Raw genomic sequence first — 23,631 nt, forward strand, 5'->3', positions numbered from 1 at the left:
GGCCAAATAAGATGGCAAACAAGGTTACTTTTGAAGACTTTGGTTACCCTGGCAATGGCAAACACCGTCGCATTTGAAAACTTTGGTCACCCTCCAATAATCAGCGTAAATTAATAACATAGCACTTTAAATTAATGCTATAGCAGCGCATTTCGATTACTATAGTCCTTGGCCATTGCCAGATGGCAGGGACTAATAAGAAGTTAAATAAAGCAAAAAATGTGTATGTTAAATTAAATGTAAGTTTATCTTTGATAGAGAATCAGAAAACAAATTTTTTATGTATATTATATGAAGTGGAGACTTATAGAGAAATGAGAAATTCACATCATTTTATTCTTCTTCTTTTTTAACTATGGAAAAAATAATACGATGCTTAGGAAAGACCGGCCATATTTTTTAGAAAATAAGTTTATTTTAAATCAGATAAAATAAATATAAAAAACAAATTAATACAAGATTGTGTTCGTGATATGGTTGAAAGTTCAAAGTTTATATAAAAGAATGGTGATCCTAAATAAGGAATTACAGATAAAGAAAAAAAAAATGATTGCATGAAGTGGAGGCTTCAAATGAGTGGTGCATTATTTTTAAAGTATGGAAATATATGTGTTTTAAATTTCTTAAAAAAGATGAAAAGAAAATTAGTGGGATATTTTTTTCATGGCTTTGTTGAAACATTAAATTAATATAAAGAAAATTAGTATCATTGTTTTATAGATTTAAAAAAAATACATTTTAGAGGTCCTCAAATGAAAAAATTATTATGAATAAAACTTGTCTAGAAAATGTTTCTTATAAATTATTGTCATAAAAGAAAATAATAATATTTTTGAGATCCTCAAATGAAAGTAATTAGTATGAAGAAAATTTGTCTATAGGTATTTTTTATTATGTGTTGTCATAGAGAAAAGAGAAGTCGCTCAAAAAGATAGAAAATTGACTTATCATATTGATTTGAAAAAAATTATATAAAACATTATTTTCTTACTATTATAAATAAATAAAAAAAATTTAAAGACCAAAGGAAATAAAGTCACTAAACTTATTTGAAGTGGTCGTGTGAGTTGAACAATTTAATAAATAAATAGAAAATTTCTAGAAACTAGAGCAAGTTAAGTCAACATATTAATTTGAAGTGATTGTGTGAGTTGAACAATCTTATAAAGAAAAATATGTTAAAGTCCCTATTATCATATATGTGATAGAATGTACATAAGGGAAGAATATATGTGCAATCCATACAAAGTCATCAAGGGAATATTCAAAATCCTTCCATCATATTTATGATTAAAGATTCACAGGGAAGAGTAGAAGAGTAACATACATAGTTGTTGGAAATAGTTTTTGAAAAAAGAAAAGGACATGTTAAATTAAGGAATCCCACATATCACCTCCTTAACAAATCTTTATTTTAAAAAAACATTATTATGTTCTAAATTATATTAGAGGAATACATGTAAAATCTTGAAAAATCCACTAGGAAAGTTGTAAGAGATTTACCCATATTATAATGAATCATAATTATGAGTGTGAAGGAAAAAAATTCTAATCAAAGGAAATTTATTTTCTTAAGAATTTAAGAAAGAAAGTAGTAATAAATTTGATGATAGTAATAAATTTGGTGATAGTTATTTGTTTGATCAACTATTTTTAATGTGTATATGGATTGTATATTAAATTGTTCAAATTTTTATGGTTATGGATTATCCATTAAAATCAATACTTAGGTAGAAGTTATTGATTTTTATATTTTTTCAAATGAAATTTGTATGATTGTGAGTCATTTATAAAATCCATATTTGAGGAAGAGTCATCTGTAAAACTTAAATTTGTAGGAGTTCCATATTTGGTTAAGGTTAATCCTTAAATCCTATATTTGTTACGATTAGGATATAATGTTTGAAATACCACATTTGATGAACTATTTAATTACTTTATTAGAGATCTTTTTTAAAGGAGGGTGTCTAAGAAACAAATTATAAGATTTGATATCAATATATTAATAAATTAATGTGACCATGTAAAGTAACATTTAATCTTAGGTAATTAGATGATCTAACTTTCTTAGTATTGTTATATATACTATGAAATGTAAGATAAGATATCTGAGAAATTGCTAATTGTATATATTAATTATCCTATCTTTGAGATCTCTTATATATTGTTGCAGCATACTATTTGATAAATGACATTTATTACTCTCTCTCCATGTATTTCATGCCTTTAAGTAATTATTTTATGCGCATATTGAATAATATAAATCTATAAAGCATAATATTTGATAAATGAAATTTATTACTCTCTCTCCATGTATCTCATGCTTTTTAAGTAATTGGTTTATGTGCATATTGAATAATATAAACCTCTAAATCAATAGAAATAATGAAGGGATAATTGAAGTTAACCCTATGTGTTATTTACAAATAAATCATAAATAATTGTGAATAATTTGGATGTAGATTGACATAATTCATACACTCCCTCTACAATTAATTATTGAACAAGTTTTAAATGTTCATTCTTGATCATTTCTGAAATTAACAATACTTCTAAATAGCTTCCCTCATAATAAAAACTATCAATATATCTAACATTATTGAAAATTTTAACACTATCAACATCATTAAAGAAGAACATGCACATCTTCCTTTGGTGAAAACTCTCACATGTGCTTTGTAATAAGCTTTATCAATGGAAACAAAGGATCGTAATTTGGCCATAACAACTATACTTACTCAAGCTAAACCTTTCAGTCATTGAGAAAATGGCTTGCTATATTTAGACATAAATAATATAAACATTTCCAAACATTGAATGGTAATTCCTCTCTTACTTTATCATTATTTAATAACTCCAATTAGAAAAAAAAATTCTCATATATTTCTAGAACAACACTTTACCCATATAGTTTTGCTTCTAATAAACAAACCTAAAACAGTCAAAACCACTATTCCTCTATAACTAACTCATATATATATATATATATATACCTCAAAGTCTTCCTAACAAAGTAAAAAAAGATAAGTTTTGGAAAAAATAATAATAATTTACTATTATCCATTATTCATTAGGTAGACATCACTATCCAATAACAAAACAAAAACTCATAAAATGTATCACCTTTTTTTTTTAATACAGAGAAATGCACTCTAAAGCACTTCTATAAGCACAACCCATCTTATTTATATATTTTAATATCATGGTACACAATATGAATTTTCCAATTATAATAATAAAAAATGAAGGGAAAAACTTATAACTTGTTTTTTATTATTTATAATATATATATATATATATATATATATATATATATATATATATTGAATAAAAGAAAAGAAAGAAACATTTTATGTTTTTTACTAGAGGAATGGACAATAAAGCTATTTTTTTTACACCCTAGATTCCTACCACTACCACTATAACTGTGATGACCCCGTAAAACTTGTAATTATGAAAAGTTACTATGGTAAGAAACTAGTGTGAACTGTTAATTACTGTTGTTAAACGATATTATTTTATTTATGAAATGGAATATATTTTGGATAAATGCTGGCAGTCTCCTAAGGGAGGATTTCTAAAGAAAAAGAAACAGTTATAAAACTGAAAAGGAAACTAACCCCTCAGCCAGGAAAAGTCCTGGTAGGGAAAATCCCTAGTCTGTTGTGACAGAGAGGGAGAGGAAAATTGGGGAGAAAGAGGAAAAAGAAAAGAGAAAGGGTTAAGTCTGGTGAGGACCAGATAACCTAAGCACTGAGGTGCTTGAGTCTTGTTGAGGGCTGCAGGCCTGCAAGACAGCTCGGGGGGAGAATCCAATGAACTGATGGATCTCATGGCTGGGTGGATAAGAGCAAACATGTAAAGTGCAGGTGAACTTCTGGAGCATTAACTCTTGTAGCCGGTAGTCCAGGTACGAGTTATTCACCATTATTCACCAGATTCATATTCTGTAGCAGTTACTGTGTGTACAGAAGGAAATTACAGTAAATCTAAGTCTCTGTTATTACTAGATGCAAGAATATATAATGTTCGAAACAGTTCTTATGAATACATGAACTAGTTATTTAAGCAGAAAGAATAGAGACCATCTACTGTATATATATATATATATATATTGCATGATTAACAGTATGGAAAGTGATGTATAGTATCTATATAGAACAGAGACAAATTATTTATATGCAAACTGTACAACCAATACATGTTGTTTATATAGAAACAGATACGTATTATTGACATGCAAACTGACAACCAAATGCACGTTATCTATATAGAAATAAAGACCTGTTATCTATATGCAAACTGTATAACTAGAGCATGTAGTCTATGTAAAAGCAGAGACACATTAGTTATATTCAAACTGTACCAGAGTCCGGAAAGAGAGACCTTAATGATATGCGAGGAATGAAGTGTATATTAGAAAGATGCAGTACGCCACATTAGTAGAATGATTTAAATGAGATACAGAACTGCAAGACAGTATTGTGATGCTATAGAAGACAAAGCACACGGTGGAACAGTATTGTTGTTCATAAGCATATTATAAGGCTATAACAAGAACGTAACAGACCCGGTACTAAGGGTTAGATATCATTATGACCAAATCCTAATGCGAAAGAAATCGCAGTGCCATATCATCATGCTCGAAAACTTAAGCGAAAGAAAATCATAGTGGTATCGTTAAACATATACAACTGGTATAAAGAACAGAGTAGAACCGTTAACGGTGCGAGGTCGACATGAGGTCACCGGGTAACCAAAACCCTGTAGAGGGGACGGCCATGAACTGCCGTGGAATAGTCGCGTGTAACCTGTGAGGACGCGACCGTTACCCTTAAAACCCTCATCTAAATAAACAAAACTCTGTGGATAAGAAATAGCAGTAAAACTGTACACACCGCCGTATATCATACATTCATAAATTAACATCATGTGCGGGTAAAGCAGAGCAGAACGCTAGAATAAACGAAACCCAATGATAAATACATGCATGGTATTCCAGAACGATTCCTTAAAATTATTATAACAGAAAACCCTGTCGGTACAGGAACAGTATAAAGGTCCAAATGTCCAGAGTGCTGAAGGAGGCTCTCGGCCGTCCCAAAACTCATACCAAAACTTGGAAATAAAAATGGAAACCCTCTTGTCAGAATAATAACAGTAAACGAGTGGAGGTTTTAATACATATGGAATATTATGGTTCCGGCAGAGAGCTGTGAACTCTCAAAACATGAACACATGAAACCTGGCATATTGCCGAAAGGATAACCATCATCAAACTGTATAAATCAAAGATGGAAGGGCCGTCCACGACTTGAGCCAGGGTTTGATCGAATGATAGAACCCTGAGTCATTAAGATAAAAACCACCATGAGGAACTCCTCAGGCTGGAAGAAATCACCACAAGACAAACCTTAACAATAAATCTCGCCTATTGAAAGTAATCATGAACCCGGCTGGGAAAAAACGTATTGGTAAATACCTGTGAGTGCAGTGGCTGCCTAATGACCTTCGAGCGGTATTTGGACCCCGAAGTAATTACCTGTAAGCGGAAAAGCAAGCAAGGTGAGCTCAGAACGATAGGAATTCCAGAATTTAAACAAGACACCGTAAGCATAATCACATACAAATTTATCAGTGCGGAAGACCTGTAGATGGCGCGTAATAGAAGTCGAAGTACCTGGAATGGCGTTGCAGGTTTGTTCACTAGTGTATGAAGGGCTGCCGAGCGGAGCAGAGTGCGGCCCTCTTCCAAACAGATGTAAATGAACCCGAAAACCATGGTTCGGTAGTTTATAAAACCCTTAAAACCCTGGAACAATCGTAAGCCCTTGGATCTTATTATGTGATCTTGGCCGTCCATCCGAAGGAAGGACTGGCGCGCAAAATTCCGCGGAGTTACCGAGACTTCACATGGCCTCTGCACGGTGCTAGCCACCTGGCAGAGGTAGGTGAAGACCATTAAACACTCGTTCACCGCTTGGCGCCAGACTGGTCGGAATAGTAAAGCTGATATATGTCACCCTTTGACTTAGCCTCATCATATAATCACCAATGATTCAATCAAACGGGTCATTACGCTATGGAACAAAGGTTATATATGTATATGTTAAATTATAGCCGTGGGTGCAGTAATTAAGGGGAATTATATATGTGTACAGGGTTATTTCATGTTGAGTATATGTGGTCGGTTTTTAGGCCTAGGTTATACCATTAAATTTTTTTTTACTTGGTATAATTGTCGTGGAGTCGTGACAATGTGGTATCAGAGCAGAGGTTTCAAAACTGTGGCCTCTGGAGCAGTAAGATCCAGCTGCATGGAAGTTATCATATAGTATATGTATGAGGAAGAATTAAATTCCGCTAACTGGTTTCTGTTTATTAATTAGGGGACAAATACAGAAACAACAATCCGATAACAGCCAACAGAAAGATGGAGGAAATGCAGGGAGCGGACAGCACTCCTCGGGAAAATCCAGAGCTGTGGGTACAGCTTGGTGCAGAGACGCGCAGTACCAATCTGGCGATACTGCAAACTGTTCAAGAACTGAAAAATGAAATGGCGCGTCTGCGAGAAGACAACGCGCGATTGACAGTGGAACAGGAAAGAATATTGAAGAGTCTGTCGGAAAGACAAAATCCACCATTAGCCAATCCCAGTGCGGAACAGCAGAGGGCAACTGAAGAACGAAATTATGCACCTGAAATCTCAGAAGAGAAGGAGGATCATTCTGACAATGTATTAGAGCAGCAGACGTCAAAGAGACAGAGAATGGAATTACAGGGAGAATTCCAGAAAATTAAACCTCCACATTTTGATGGAGAGCAGGAGGAAGCGGCAGAGGCTTGGTTAATTAACATTAACAAGTATTTCCAGCTGTATGAGTATGATCAGAATCTGAAGGCGCGGCTGGCCATCTTCCAGCTACAGGGCAAAGCAACCTTGTGGTGGGAAGAAATTAAAATTGTAAAAGGAGTAAGTGAGCAGAACATAACCTGGGAAAAGTTTCAGAAATACTTCAAGGAGAGATATCTAACTGAGCGTTTCTACGATGAGAAGGCACGGGAGTTCCATGATTTACGACTGGGACAGCAGTCCATGGACGAGTTCATTAACCGCTTCACATCCCTGCTTCGCTATGTACCATATATCAAGGAGGAGAAGGCCAAGGTGCAGAGATTTGTGAGCAGCTTACCAACCTATATAAGAGAACGTATTGAGTTTGATAATCCCAGGACAATGGATGAGGCGATTCGTAAGGCAAGAATCTGTTATCAGCAAAACAAGCAGAAAGGGGACACTTCAAATAAAAGGTGGAATGAAAGAAAAAGCAACAGAATTGCTGGTAATAGCAAAGGAAGTCGTGGTAATGGCAGCAAGGTTGCTGGTAAAGGACAGATTGGCAGAAATGTAGCAAAGAGTACCTTCCGGACTAAACCAAGTGAGAGCAGAATCAGTGAACCACCTGCCAGGTCAGACCTTGAGGGGATGACCAGACCTCCAGTCCAATGTTGGGGTTGTGGAGGACCACACTACGTGAAGAATTGCCCTCAGCGTAAAGGAGTGGATCAAATATCTCAGATCCAAGAAGCATCAACTGTTGGAGAAGTGGCGCGCAGCATGCCAAGAATTAACGCAGCGTTGGAGGACCGTCAAGCGGAATACCAGCCAAGCATGGTGGAGTTTGAAGGTAAAATTTCAAATCTTTCTATAGCTGTTCTTATTGACCCAGGAGCTACTTTAAGTTATGTTAGCCCAAAAATAGTAGAACAGTGTAAGCTATCTTCTGAAAAGTTCAGGAACCCATGGCTGGTACAGCTAGCCACAGGAGCTAAAAGACGAGTCTTAGCCAAAATTAATAACTGTCCTTTCAGCATAGCTGGACAGCCAATTACAGCAGACCTGAATGTACTTCCATTGGGGTCCTATGACATCCTGATTGGTATGGATTGGCTGGAAAAGCATTGGTCGTTGGTGAACTGCAAGACCAAAACCATTTATTACAAGGATGACTTGGGACAGCAGCAAGAATTGCAGGGAATTAAGCACCCTGTACAGATCCGGCCTATCACTGCCTCCCAACTAGCTAAATGTCTCAGGAAGAAGTGTCAGATTTACGCTATTCAAGTTGGTTATGCAGACCAGAAGGACAAAACATCTGCATTGGACAATATTCCGGTAGTGCAAGAATTTGTGGATGTTTTTCCTGAAGAAGTACCAGGATTGCCCCCGAAACGAGATATAGATTTCACTATAGAATTGACACCAGGGGCAGCACCGGTGTCACGAGCACCGTATCGGATGAGTGTACCCGAGTTGACAGAATTAAAAATGCAACTACAAGAGTTGCTGGATAAGAATTATATCCGCCCTAGCGTGTCACCGTGGGGAGCTCCAGTACTATTTGTCAAAAAGAAATATGGGACTCTCCGTATGTGTATAGACTATCGTCAGCTGAATAAGCTCACGATCAAGAATAAGTACCCCCTGCCTCGGATTGACGAACTCTTCGATCAAGTGAAGGGAGCAAAGGTATTTTCCAAGATCGATTTGCGATCTGGTTATCATCAGATCAGAATTAAAGAAGAAGACATTGCCAAAACCGCTTTCAGAACACGCTACGGGCATTACGAATTTGTGGTGCTGCCCTTTGGCTTGACCAACGCACCCGCCACCTTTATGTGTTTAATGAACAGCGTGTTTCACAGGTTTTTGGACAAATTCGTGTTGATATTTATAGATAACATTCTGATATATTCTCGTTCCCATGAGGAACACAAGGAACATCTACGGATGGTGCTGCAAACTCTTCGGGAACATCAGCTGTATGCCAAATTTAGTAAGTGTGACTTTTTCAAGGAGGAAATCCAATATTTGGGCCATGTGATTACTAAAGAAGGAATAGCAGTAGATCCGGAGAAGATAAGGACTATTATGGAATGGCCCATACCCAAGGATGTAGCTGATATCAGATCCTTTATGGGACTAGCAGGCTACTATCGAAGATTTGTGGAAGGGTTCTCAAGGATAGCCTATCCTATCACGTCCTTGCAGAAAAAGGGAAAGGTATTTAAGTGGACACCAGAATGTCAGCAGAGCTTTGATCGGTTGAAGCATTTACTCACTACTGCACCCATCTTGAGTATAGCAGATCCTAATAAGGATTACGTGGTATGCACTGATGCAAGTAAAGAGGGGGTGGGAGGAGTATTAATGCAAGAAGGAAAAGTAATTGCGTATGAATCAAGGAAACTAAAGGATCATGAGCAGAAATACTCTGCTTACGATCTAGAGTTAACAGCAGTGATCCATGCTCTGAAAATGTGGCGACATTACCTCTTGGGGAGGAAATTTCTGTTGTTAACATATCACCACAGTTTGACCAACTACTTCAGCCAACCTACCTTGAATGCAAGACAAGGACGTTGGGCAGATTTCCTAAGTGGTTTCGATTTCGAGATTAAGCACTTAAAGGGCAAAGAGAATCGAGTGGCTGATGCATTGAGTCGAAAGGTGCAGTGTTTGTGTGAACTTTCAGTCAGCAAGTGGCGGAACTCTCTGTTTGAGCAGATTAAATCAGCAGCAAACCAGGATGCTGAATACCAACAGTTAAAACAGCAGGTACAGCAATCAGTTAATGAAAGATTGCAGCAAGGTTATACATTGGACAATGCTGGCATGCTGTACTTTAATAAGAAATTATATGTACCTGATTCAAATGACCTTAAGAACCTGATTTTGAACGAGTTCCATACCAGCCACTATACTGGCCATCCAGGGTACCAAAAGATGGTCACTGCACTAAGGAAGGAATACTTCTGGCCTAGAATGAAGAAGCAAGTGGTTGAGTACTTGGCAAAGTGCTTAGAGTGCCAGCAGATTAAGGCAGAACATCAGCATCCGGCCGGGCTATTACAACCTTTGCCTATTCCGGAATGGAAATGGGAAACCATTTCCATGGATTTTATAACCGGTTTGCCTCGAACAAGGAAAAACCATGATTCCATCATGGTGGTGGTAGATAAGTTGAGTAAAGCGGCACACTTCATACCCGTGCAGTCCACTTATAAAGCGGTGCAAATTGCTCACCTTTTTATGCAAAATGTGTTCAGATTGCATGGACTACCAAAGGTAATCATTTCAGATCGGGATGTAAAGTTCACATCCACCTTTTGGAGGACGTTGTTCGCTGAGTTGGGAACACAGCTGAACTTTAGCACAGCATATCACCCGCAGACCGATGGTCAAACCGAGCGAGTAAATCAAGTGTTGGAAGATATGTTGAGGGCGTATGTGATGATGAAACCAAACCAATGGGAAGAATATTTGCACCTGGTTGAATTCGCGTATAACAATGGATATCATACCTCGACACAATTAAGCCCTTTTGAGGTTCTGTATGGGCGAAAATGCCGCACACCCTCAAGTTGGGGTGGGCCTGAGGATAAGCTGAGTTTGGGTCCGGAAATGCTTAAAGAGATGGAAGACATGGTGAAAAAAGTGCGTGCCAATTTGAAGGCTGCACAGGACCGGCAGAAAAGTTTTGCAGACAGAAAAAGAAGGTTTAAGGAATATCAGGTTGGTGATCACGTGTTTGTGAGGATCCAAGCCAGAAGGAGCACACTGCAATGGAGCGGATGCGCCAAGCTGGCTCCCCGGTACTTTGGACCTTTTCAGATCTTGGCTAGAGTGGGGCCGGTGGCTTACCAACTCGCCTTGCCAAGCCACATTAGAATTCACAACGTGTTCCACGTTTCTGTTCTAAAGAAATATGTATACGATCCTAAACATGTGATCAAATGGCAAGATGTTCGGGTAAGACCTTACCTCGTTGTTTGAACATGTGGATATACTTAATGGAAACTAATTAAGGATATTGATTGTCTGCAGGTCGAACCGGAAGGCGAGGTTCTGGTCGAACCACAGAGCATTCTCGACCGGAGAGAAGTGCGGCTGCGGAAACGGGTTATTACCCAAATTAAAGTGTTGTGGCAGCACTATGGGCCTGAGGAGGCTACTTGGGAAGACGAGGAGCTTATGAGGAAAGTGTACCCAGACTTATTTAAAGGGAATAGACATCGGGACGATGTCCAATCCCAGGGGGGGAAGATGTGATGACCCCGTAAAACTTGTAATTATGAAAAGTTACTATGGTAAGAAACTAGTGTGAACTGTTAATTACTGTTGTTAAACGATATTATTTTATTTATGAAATGGAAGATATTTTGGATAAATGCTGGCAGTCTCCTAAGGGAGGATTTCTAAAGAAAAAGAAACAGTTATAAAACTGAAAAGGAAACTAACCCCTCAGCCAGGAAAAGTCCTGGGAGGGAAAATCCCTAGTCTGTTGTGACAGAGAGGGAGAGGAAAATTGGGGAGAAAGAGGAAAAAGAAAAGAGAAAGGGTTAAGTCTGGTGAGGACCAGATAACCTAAGCACTGAGGTGCTTGAGTCTTGTTGAGGGCTGCAGGCCTGCAAGACAGCTCGGGGGGAGAATCCAATGAACTGATGGATCTCATGGCTGGGTGGATAAGAGCAAACATGTAAAGTGCAGGTGAACTTCTGGAGCATTAACTCTTGTAGCCGGTAGACCAGGTACGAGTTATTCACCATTATTCACCAGATTCATATTCTGTAGCAGTTACTGGGTGTACAGAAGGAAATTACAGTAAATCTAAGTCTCTGTTATTACTAGATGCAAGAATATATAATGTTCGAAACAGTTCTTATGAATACCTGAACTGGTTATTTAAGCAGAAAGAATAGAGACCATCTACTGTATATATATATATATATATTGCATGATTAACAGTATGGAAAGTGCTGTATAGTATCTATATAGAACAGAGACAAATTATTTATATGCAAACTGTACAACCAATACATGTTGTTTATATAGAAAGAGATATGTATTATTGACATGCAAACTGACAACCAAATGCACGTTATCTATATAGAAATAAAGACCTGTTATCTATATGCAAACTGTATAACTAGAGCATGTAGTCTATGTAAAAGCAGAGACACATTAGTTATATTCAAACTGTACCAGAGTCCGGAAAGAGAGACCTTAATGATATGCGAGGAATGAAGTGTATATTAGAAAGATGCAGTACGCCACATTAGTAGAATGATTTAAATGAGATACAGAACTACAAGACAGTATTGTGATGCTATAGAAGACAAAGCACACGGTGGAACAGTATTGCTGTTCATAAGCATATTATAAGGCTATAACAAGAACGTAACGGACCCGGTACTAAGGGTTAGATATCATTATGACCAAATCCTAATGCGAAAGAAATCGTAGTGCCATATCATCATGCTCGAAAACTTAAGCGAAAGAAAATCATAGTGGTATCGTTAAACATATACAACTGGTATAAAGAACAGAGTAGAATCGTTAACGGTGCGAGGTCGACATGAGGTCACCGGGTAACCAAAACCCTGTAGAGGGGACGGCCATGAACTGCCGTGGAATAGTCGCGTGTAACCTGTGAGGACGCGACCGTTACCCTTAAAACCCTCATCTAAATAAACAAAACTCTGTGGATAAGAAATAGCAGTAAAACTGTACACACCGCCGTATATCATACATTCATAAATTAACATCATGTGCGGGTAAAGCAGAGTAGAACGCTAGAATAAACGAAACCCAATGATAAATACATGCATGGTATTCCAGAACGATTCCTTAAAATTATTATAACAGAAAACCCTGTCGGTACAGGAACAATATAAAGGTCCAAATGTCCAGAGTGCTGAAGGAGGCTCTCGGCCGTCCCAAAACTCATACCAAAACTTGGAAATAAAAATGGAAACCCTCTTGTCAGAATAATAACAGTAAACGAGTGGAGGTTTTAATACATATGGAATATTATGGTTCCGGCAGAGAGCTGTGAACTCTCAAAACATGAACACATGAAACCTGGCATATTGCCGAAAGGATAACCATCATCAAACTGTATAAATCAAAGATGGAAGGGCCGTCCACGACTTGAGCCAGGGTTTGATCGAATGATAGAACCCTGAGTCATTAAGATAAAAACCGCCATGAGGAACTCCTCAGGCTGGAAGAAATCACCACAAGACAAACCTTAACAATAAATCTCGCCTATTGAAAGTAATCATGAACCCGGCTGGGAAAAAACGTATTGGTAAATACCTGTGAGTGCAATGGCTGCCTAATGACCTTCGAGCGGTATTTGGACCCCGAAGTAATTACCTGTAAGCGGAAAAGCAAGCAAGGTGAGTTCAGAACGATAGGAATTCCAGAATTTAAACAAGACACCGTAAGCATAATCACATACAAATTTATCAGTGCGGAAGACCTGTAGATGGCGCGTAATAGAAGTCGAAGTACCTGGAATGGCGTTGCAGGTTTGTTCACTGGTGTATGAAGGGCTGCCGAGCGGAGCAGAGTGCGGCCCTCTTCCAAACAGATGTAAATGAACCCGAAAACCATGGTTCGGTAGTTTATAAAACCCTTAAAACCCTGGAACAATCGTAAGCCCTTGGATCTTATTATGTGATCTTGGCCGTCCATCCGAAGGAAGGACTGGCGCGCAAAATTCCGCGGAGTTACCGAGACTTCACATGGCCTCTGCACGGTGCTAGCCACCTGGCAGAGGTAGGTGAAGACCATTAAACACTCGTTCACCGCTTGGCGCCAAACTGGTCGGAATAGTAAAGCTGATATATGTCACCCTTTGACTTAGCCTCATCATATAATCACCAATGATTCAATCAAACGGGTCATTCGTTATGGAACAAAGGTTATATATGTATATGTTAAATTATAGCCGTGGGTGCAGTAATTAAGGGGAATTATATATGTGTACAGGGTTATTTCATGTTGAGTATATGTGGTCGGTTTTTAGGCCTAGGTTATACCATTAAATTTTTTTTTACTTGGTATAATTGTCGTGGAGTCATGACAATAACTATAGATTCCTTAATATACCCCGTTCCACAAAGAAACAAAAAAAATTCAACCTCAAATTTCTTACTACATAACACTTCATTTTTACAAATCCTACCACTACCACCATAATCATAGATTCCTTGATATACCCGCTTCCACAAATAAGCAAAAAAAAAATAACCTCAAATTTCTTACTACACAACTCTTCATTTTCACAACTCTTACCAATTAAACTACCCTTAAAATTATAAAAAATACTAATTAAATTATTTCACTTTCTATTAAAAACATATAACTAAATATATTTATCATTTACATACATATATACTCTATATTTAAATATCCCATTATTAAAATTCCAAGAACATTAAGGTGTGATGGTGGAGGAATTAATAACTACGATCATTTATGCCAAAATATGCATCACTCACACCTCCAAACATAACCTAGAACACATTAAAAACATTATGCACCACGCACATCTCCACACATTATACACAAAGCATTTTTTTTTAATTGTTGGATATATACACAGTTGACTTTGGACTTTGATCAACTCTTCATCAAGAAGGATGATGTGAAATATCCTACAAGAAGCATTTTATTACTTCAACTCAGTACAAAGTTAGTTATATGTCATATTTGTTTTTAATTTTTAATTATTAATTTATTCAAAATTTTATAAAAATTAAATTAATTTTTTTTAATATCATATTGTTATAATAATCAAATTCCTTTATCTTTATAAATTAACTAATATATACATACATAGCACTTTTTCATTGAAACATAGTGATTTAGTTTTAGGGAGCTTAAAACCCTTCACAACCAAACGGAAAAGAATACCGGGGGATGAGACGCCGTGCCCAAGGAGGTTGCTACTGCTAGGTAAACTACTGGTATTGCTACTGGTTATATATATATGAAAAATTCCTTTTCTTCCTCGGTAAGAAAACTATAATAACAAGTATTTTTTTATTAATAATATATAATAACAAGTATTTTTTTATTAATAATATATATATATGATGGGTATTTTTTTATTAATAATCTATATATATATATATATGGGTAAAATTCCTTCTCAACACAACATTTATTAACAAATCTAATATGTTTTTCTTTTATAAGTGCTTATATCATTCTGGGTAAGATTAAACTCGCTATTATCAATTCTTGGATCCAAGAATTCTTCTATAGTCTGAGCGATACAATGAAAGCTTTTCTAATTCTTTTAGCAACCGATCTATGTATTGGGTTTCATTCACCCCATGGTTGGGAACTAATGATCGATTCGATCTCTGAAAGTTATGGATTTGCCCATAATGAACGAATCATATCTGGTCTTGTTTCAACTTTTCGAGTCATCTTAGATACGATTCTTAAATATTGGATCTTCCGTAGTTTCAATCGTATATCTCCTTCACTTGTAGTAATTTATCATTAGATGAATGAATAAAGAATAGGTAGGTTGTTTTCTCCGACCGAAACAATTGAAACAGAATAATAAAGTGTTTTCCGTGTTCACGAATTAGCTATTCCTCCCCTTCATTCTTCTCGTGGTGCGAGACTTCCGATTTCTTATTTTTAGGTTATTGATTGTACCCAATGCGTACGAGCTTGTCCCACAGATGTATTGGAAATGATACCTTGGGAAGGATGTAAAGCTAAGCAAATTGCTTCTGCTCCAAGAATAGAAGACTGCGCAGGTTGTAAGTGGTGTGAATCCACTTGTCCAATAGATTTCTTGAGTGTACGTGTTTATTTATGGCATGAGACAACGCGCAGTATGGGTCTAGCTTACTGATCAATATGCACAATAAAAAAGGTTAAATCCATTTCATATTAATATTTTTTTTTATCCACTGATAAAAACCCATACTTGAGATCTTGGATCAAGTATGGGTTTTTATCAGTGGAGATGCAAAGTATCTTCTATAATGAGCGAATTACCTTGGCTCGCTCAACTATAATTGTTGGTTCGCCTATATCTGGGGTTCCTTAGTCCCATTATTTCCCACCCATAGAAGGAGGGAATGATGTGATTCGATGATATATTATAGGTATTTGTTTACTCTAACTCCTTTTCATTATATATATATATATATATATATATATATAGATATGGGTAAAATTCCTTCTCAAGACAACTATAATAACAAATATTTTTCTAATTAAATTGTAATTTAAATATAGTTTAAAGTAATATAAAATAAAAATAATTTATTTTTTTTTAATTAATTATTTTAAAATTTTAAATTAAAAAATTAAAATGAAAAAATAATTTAATATATAAATAAATTTTCAAATTTATTAAATATATAAAATTACAAATACTTTTTATTATATTATAAAAATAAAATTATTAACAATATCTTTCCTGGGATGTCTAGCTTTTACTTGTTCTTATTTTCAAAAATTTTGTTTCACTATCAATCTTCTTCATTTGTTAAGTTTAGCAAAACTATATGACCTCTTGATGCTTCTCTCTTCTTTTCCATCATACAAATAAAATTTTAGAGTTTCAATTAATCTCTTTTTATTGGTTAATCATATCCTCACCATCACTATTTTTAAATATAATTTTTTAAAGTATACCATGGATAATTTATAAAAAAAATTTCATATATTAATAAGAAAAAAATAGATATATGGGTAATTGGAAATAGAGATATAATTGTTAATAGTAATAAAAAAATTTCCATTCAAAATTTATAAAATTGGTTCTATTATAATATATATAATTGATATAAATATAATTGTATTTTTATTTTACTTATATATTTAAGTTATAATCTTAAATATAAGATTTAAAGTTAATATAATTTAAAATTTAGAATTATAAAATTCACAAAGAGAAAAGCTAATAATCTTAAAAGTGATTTAAAGTTAATATAATTTAAATTTTAAAATTATAAAATTTACAAAGAGAAAATCAATTAGTAACAATAGTATTATGAAGTATTATGTAAATTCTGTAATTTAAGATTAAGATTTCTCCTAAATCAAATCCTTCTTTTGGAAGCAATCTCCTTAACTAGTCTCTTTAACTGGATTTAGTAATTCACAAGTCTTTGTTTATTTATGAAAAAAATAAAAGGAAAATTATGTTAATTATCTAATTAGAGCCACAAGCTTCAAAATTTTATTTTGTTTTAATTTAAAGAAATACATTAATCATCTCAAATTTAAAAGTATGGGACAATAATAATAAATTAGTATTTTAAATGGATTAATAAATTATATTTATATTTAAAGAAACTTCCAAAGCAAGTTGTCCAAATTGTACTTTCAATCATTTTTATTTGTATATAAAATAATATATTTCTTAAAGTTCAAGACATATTTAGTACTTTCAATCATTTCTATTTTTTTCTTTGATATAAAATAGTAATTAATATATATATATATATATATATATATATTAAATTCAGTTGTATTTAACATTTAATATATAATATGTTAATCATCATAGTCATCATTTAATATTTTTAATGGTTTATATATATATATATATATATATATATATATATATAAATTTGTTTTTAAATTAAAAAAAATAAATATTAAATTAAAAATATAGATGTAACTTTATTAAATAATCTAAATATCAAAAATAAAGTGAAAGAATACTTTTCAAAGACAATAGAATAGAATGCAAATCTCATTTTCTCTTTTAAAAAATAATGAAGGAATTGGTGCTTATCACAATAATGATAAATAGAATAAATCAGTGAAGTTTATGAGAATAATAATTTGTTCCATAATGAATAGATGTTTGTGAGAATAATAATAAAATAAATTAATAAATAATTTCATTATTTTTTAAGTTTGGTAGTAGTGAGGTTACGTCATGGTCATGTTTAATCAACGTCTATCCAAGACCCCGTGAACTAATTTATTTAATTTATAATAATAATAATTCATATTAATTCAAATCATGGTGATTTATAGAATCTTTAAAGAATTAAGTATTTCATTTTTTTAATGTTAAAAAAAAATTAAAAAATAAGTCCAAAATTGTGACTTTGTTAACTGAATATTATATTCTAATAAATATTTTAAAATTAGATTTTAATTTTTATATATTAATTATTTATTATATATATAAGCAAAAATATTAATTTTATTTTTTATATATTAATTATTTATTTTATATATAGATATATATAAGTTAAATTATTAATTTATTTATTATGATTTAAAAATAAAGATAATTATAATTTAGATAATAAAAAAATTATGCATAATATAAATATAAATTTATAAATAAAAGTTACTTTAAAATATATTTATATCAATTTATTTTTTATTTTAAATATATATATATATATAGTTTAAATTTATTTAAATATATTAATTTTTTTAATTTTTTTTTGTAATATGAAGAAGTATCCAATTTATTAATATTAATATATTTAAATATAAATTTTATAATATGAAAAAGTGTTAAATTTTTTAATATGTAATTTTTCATAATTTAATTTACTAAATATATTTTTTTTAAGTAACCAAGAGAAAAGGGAATTTGGAGTAACTTAACGATATACCTGTTCACCCTCCCTCTAAAAGCCCTTTAAACTAAACCACTAAATACTTAATATATTGTAATTATATAATTATTTATTTTAATTTATTTATTTTTAATTTTTTAATATTTCTAATATAATATTTAGTGACCAAAAACTTCCATATTAAATTGCAAAATATTTAACTAAAAATAAAATAAAATAGATGAACAAACAAATTAACACACCCATCAGCATGATCGTGGAGATTAGCTAGCATTTTGATTAGATGAATGGACTAAAGTTTTTTATTAATAAAGCTTAGCAGTAAATTATTCAAAGTACTATATCTGATATCTACCTCACTCAAGATGCCTCCCTTAATATAATTATCACTTGCAGATTTTAGCTCTCAAATGATTTGAGTACAAGATCTATTCGCTAGTCTTTCACAGTCACATATCACGGGATTTTGAAACCCACTTTTGAAGAGATTGCAGAAATGGGAGTGGAGAATATGAAAGGTAGAGTACAGAAAGTGATATATGGTATGGTAGTCTGTGTTATTTATTTATTTTGGTAGGTTTGACATGGGTGTACGGTGGGAGTAGAGGTTGCTATGTTTCTTAGTAAATCGGGAACAGTGATGAAGATTGCAATGACATTTTTGAGAAAGGGAGGAGGAGAGTAGGGTAGAGCAGGGGGCCGTGGGAAATGAAGTCATTATCCACTACTTTTGTTGGGACTACCAAATTGGTGAACGTCATTTTCTTGTGGCCCATTGCTTTATTTGTATTTATGGCTGCATCAATCATACACTGTACGAATACACGTCTCAATATCCTATCCTCTCCTCTCAGACACCCTTTTTATGGAATGGAATGGAATGTCACTGCCTTCACTATTACGCTCTTATTTTCCTTCTTTATCTTCTATTTTAACACACGTAATAATGATAATAATAATTATTAAGGTACACATGATTGGCAGGTTTTGGGTTTCAATATAGCGCTCAGATTGTGCGGGTGAGAATGAACCACAGACACTTATTGCACGATTGTAAAGAAAGGCACCCAAAAAGTTGGGACTGTAATCAATCAATGGAGTTTATAGCTACTGCAACAGCGACAATGACTTTCAGGAATTCTGGAATTGCAAGTTTATTTCACGTGGATGCTTTTTAATGTGTTTTTTTGGATTGCCCAATCAGATGAGTGATAAAATGGCAGGGATTCCAGAAACGTGGGAGGCGCAGCAGAGGCCAGAAATGGTAATTTTTTCACTTAGGTTTAGCTGGGCAACTAGGTGGGAGCATATTGTGTATTTTTAAGCCAACACAACCAGATTTTAATGGGGGCTGATACGCGTTGAGAGCTGATTGAACACGCTGAGTGAAAGAGAGAGGCCGGAGAAAATGAACCCAAACGGCCTTTATAGAATCTTGTACCAAAAAGATGTAGATAAAACGTTACTTTTTTGGGGCAAAGTAAGTTAAATTTGGCTGTAACTTATCACTGGAATATGGGTCACTTTCTGTAACTTAATGTAAAGTAGGTTTATAGGTAAATTTTGTTTTTTTTTTTTTCAAAACAGAAACTCTTTCAGATTAATATTAATAAGAAAGTACAATAAAACAGCTAATTAGGATCTAGCTGGTTCGTCTTGTGTGTTGAAAAAAAACCGATTTTATACTTCAAATAAACATTGCTCTAAAAACCATCTTATACTTCAATTAAACATTGCTTTAAAAACTAGTAAACTTATTCTATTAACATTGTTCTAAATTGCAGAGATGGATCATTCTTATTACACATTCCTATGGCAGTTTCTGAATTTTCTAGCAGGTGCATTCAATTAAATCAGAAGCAAATTATTGTAAAAGATCTTGTGGGGATCTGAACTGTAACTTTTTTTTATATGGTCATCTGTTTAGCCATTGATGGAGACTGAGTTGAAAACCTGGAGCAGGACTTTGATTAGGGATTTCCATGTATCTATAGGTTTGATGAGTTGAAAGGAACCTCTGTTACTGTTGGCCCAATGTATAATTATAAATACATTAAATTTATAGATTTATTTTATTTTATAAGTGTATAAATTATATTATATTTTTTAATATAGAAATAGATTCAGTTTTAAATGAAAAATGTAGATAATATGAGAACAAACTTATATAAACAAAAACATAAAAACAAAGACTCCCATGAAAGGAAAATGCCAGAGAAATGGATTTAACTTTTTGAGAAAAGTTATGAACATTTGGATTATGTAACTTAATAATTAAAGATTAACAGGCAAAACTTAATAATGATATTGTGTGAAAAGATATCCTAGGATACTGTATCCTCCAAACTAAATTGGTCTGATTCGTACTTACAGAAACTTGATTTAATAATTTATCAACTGAAACCAGTTCTAAATCAGTCCTAAAACCTTAAGTTCTCGTAAGAGTTATTGATTTCAAACTCTAACCTTCATTGTCAAGGGTAAAGGAATCACAGTGAATTTTAGCTGCGAATTTGCGACAGCTATTACAAGATTTTGTGGGGAAAAATCACATACACTCATTAAAGGTGGGGAGAACCAAGAAGAGATTTTATAGGGAAGTTATTTCAAATCATACCAGATAGATGTATTGGATATTTATTTCAATAATATATATATATATTAATCAGACACTCATTAAAGGAGGAGAGTATATATTAATCAGACACTCATTAAAGGAGGAGAGGACAGAGAAGATTTTATAGTAAAGTTATTTCAAAATATATTAGATAAATATACTTGATATTTATTTTAATAATATATATTTTTTTTTAAATTGAGAGAAAAATGAAAATTTATGATAATAAATGTTTTTTCAAACTTCAGGTAAGTAACAGTAAAAGTTATTTTGAAATCTATGACATAAATGTATTAATAAATTTATAAAATAAAAAATATCTAAATAAATAACAAAATTTATTTAAAAGATCAAAGAAGTAAATATATTCATGATGCTTCATAATTTTCATAAATTATTCTAAATCTATAATTACCCACAAAACTTTGGATTGACAGTAAATGAGTGCACTGTTAAACGGCTCCTTGTGATAAGTTACTAATTCAAATAAATGCTTACCTACCATCAAAAAAATAAAAATAAAATAAAATTATTCTAAACCCTACCTAATAAATATATTCCACCATGATTTTCATGTAGATGTGCACACTATTTCTCATCAAACCTAACGACCCAATATACTCACCTGTCAACAAATCAATTAAAACCTAATAACTAAACATACTCACCTGTCAACTAATCAGATACCAAACCTTAAAACATCCATTAAAACCCTTTTAAAACTATTCCCTATTACGCATTGGCTAACCTTTATCGAATCGCGTTGAATTGTAGCCCCAATAATATCACTGTCGCGTTGCCAAACCTTTATATCCTGCGTTTGAAGTAGATTGTTCACAGCCAAAGTCTCTCAAAAAATAATGAAATCATGAGCAGAACTATGATTGAAATAAAGTTGTAATTTCAATCAAAATCCACCACCAGCAAAAATAATGAAATTATGAGCAGAACTATGATTAAAAGAAAGTTATTATTCACCAGCAATTGGTGCATAGCGAACAATGTTGAAATACCTGGTTGGAGATTACAGATTTATTTATTTTTTAAGAGAAAGGAAAAACACCATTTTCTATTAAATAAAAAGTATTTACATCAGTTTACACTTATTATTAATATAGCAAGTATTTACATCAGTATATACTTATTATTAATATGGTATTGTTTAACTTATATACAATATTTTTATATTTAAGATTTTTGTGATTTATATTAAGATTTGGTCAATTTTTCCAACTAATTAATGTGGTTTATGTCTTTGAGATGAATCGTATTAGTTGGTTAGAAATGTTCACCAAATATTAATGAAGACGAACTACATTACTTAATTCTAAATGTTACCAAATCTTAATGATGTGATTAATACATCCTTCATCTCAAAGACATTATTATGTATAATATTGTTAAAATATTGTTGGCTAAAAAAGTCATCACCAAATCCTAATGATGTGATTAATCTAAAAGACACTACTATATATATAATATTTGTCAAAATATTATTGACTAGGAAAATCACAATTTACCCATCTCTCTTAAAGTTTTTAATAATATTAATCTATTTTTGCACATAAAAAAACAAAAAAAACAACCAAAAAAAACAAACAACAGAACAAAATTGTGACACACGTAAACAAATTTACCCCCTTATTATTACTACTACGCAGGTCACCTAATTGGGACCGAGATTCCTGTTTAACGTGAAAAGGGACTCTAGGGTTGTTTCAAAAGCCATGGTTGGAGAAATAGGAAAATCCAGATCTTGCAAAAGATCCTATCATCCTATCCTCATCCTATGATTCCTGCTCCAGTGCCGTGGACTCTGTACTACATCATGTCCCTCTGCACAAGCCATGCCTGGACGCTATTAAAACCATTCATTTTGTGCATGTGAATGATTCTGCACTTGCCTTTTTATGATAAAGTCTTAGCTCCTTCCAGCCTCATCGACGTGACTAGATATCTCCAATCGACATCGTACTGATCGCTGTTATGTGTTGTCCATTCATGTCAGATTTGCCTATGCACACAATCCACCAACAGAGCCAGTGGTTATTCTTTCTCTCTCTCTCGCTAGTCAAACTTTCTGGCGTGACCCTATGGGACTGGGCTGGGCTCAATATCACATAATAATAATATCTTCTGGCCCAGTTAAAATGGGGCATGTATACACCTGTCGTTCCATTAGGTGAGAAAAACCAGTACTGCTCCCTGCTTTTCTCAAAGAATCCGATAAGAGGCGGCCATTATCCAAATCTAGTTCCAAATAATCAATCCGTTTGTACATGGGTGTGTGTCAGTCTTAATCCTTGTTGAGCTTTTAGTGCAGGGAGGGAACCGGATTGTCCGATGCCCATGAAAAGCAATTACAAGTTATATATTCCACAACCCCTTGTCTCTGCGATTCACCACTGAAATGGAGCACAGAGTGGAATAGACGGCCGACAAACCCTATTTTCTGGTAAAATTTTCTGGTGGCAATCACTGTTCTGTTCAAAATTCCACTCGCATCATAGTTTCGCACATAATTCGATAGTTCCCAGAATTGCGCCGGATCGACTTATTTTACTTTTCCAAATTCC

The 23,631-nt window shown here is 33.5% G+C and overlaps 1 protein-coding gene across 1 annotated transcript; it reads right to left on the reverse strand.

Moving 5' to 3' along the window:
* Window positions 1-5,148: 5,148 nt before the first annotated feature.
* LOC149184461 (uncharacterized) lies at window positions 5,149-5,974 on the reverse strand. The gene is made up of 3 exons (XM_089418926.1): window positions 5,681-5,974; window positions 5,483-5,542; window positions 5,149-5,345 (listed from the first exon to the last, which is right to left on the reverse strand). Exons 1-3 carry the CDS (start codon window positions 5,960-5,962, stop codon window positions 5,289-5,291), a joined length of 399 nt encoding a protein of 132 aa, XP_089275052.1. The 5' UTR covers window positions 5,963-5,974; the 3' UTR covers window positions 5,149-5,288.
* Window positions 5,975-23,631: the final 17,657 nt, after the last annotated feature.

This window comes from Pinus tabuliformis, chromosome 3_2 (assembly GCF_031772625.1).
Source record: "Pinus tabuliformis cultivar Carrire ecotype Pingquan chromosome 3_2, CPIR1, whole genome shotgun sequence".
Classification (NCBI taxonomy): Eukaryota; Viridiplantae; Streptophyta; class Pinopsida; order Pinales; family Pinaceae; genus Pinus; species Pinus tabuliformis.

Excerpts from the sequence above, each read along its gene's own strand:
- LOC149184461 (XM_089418926.1), bottom strand. The coding sequence starts at position 5,962 with ATGGTCTTCACCTACCTCTGCCAGGTGGCTAGCACCGTGCAGAGGCCA. Across the intron at positions 5,543-5,680 it reads AACCTGCAACGCCATTCCAG|GTAATTACTTCGGGGTCCAA; the intron begins GTACTTCGACTT and ends TTCCGCTTACAG. Across the intron at positions 5,346-5,482 it reads GGCAGCCACTGCACTCACAG|GGTTCTATCATTCGATCAAA; the intron begins GTATTTACCAAT and ends TTAATGACTCAG.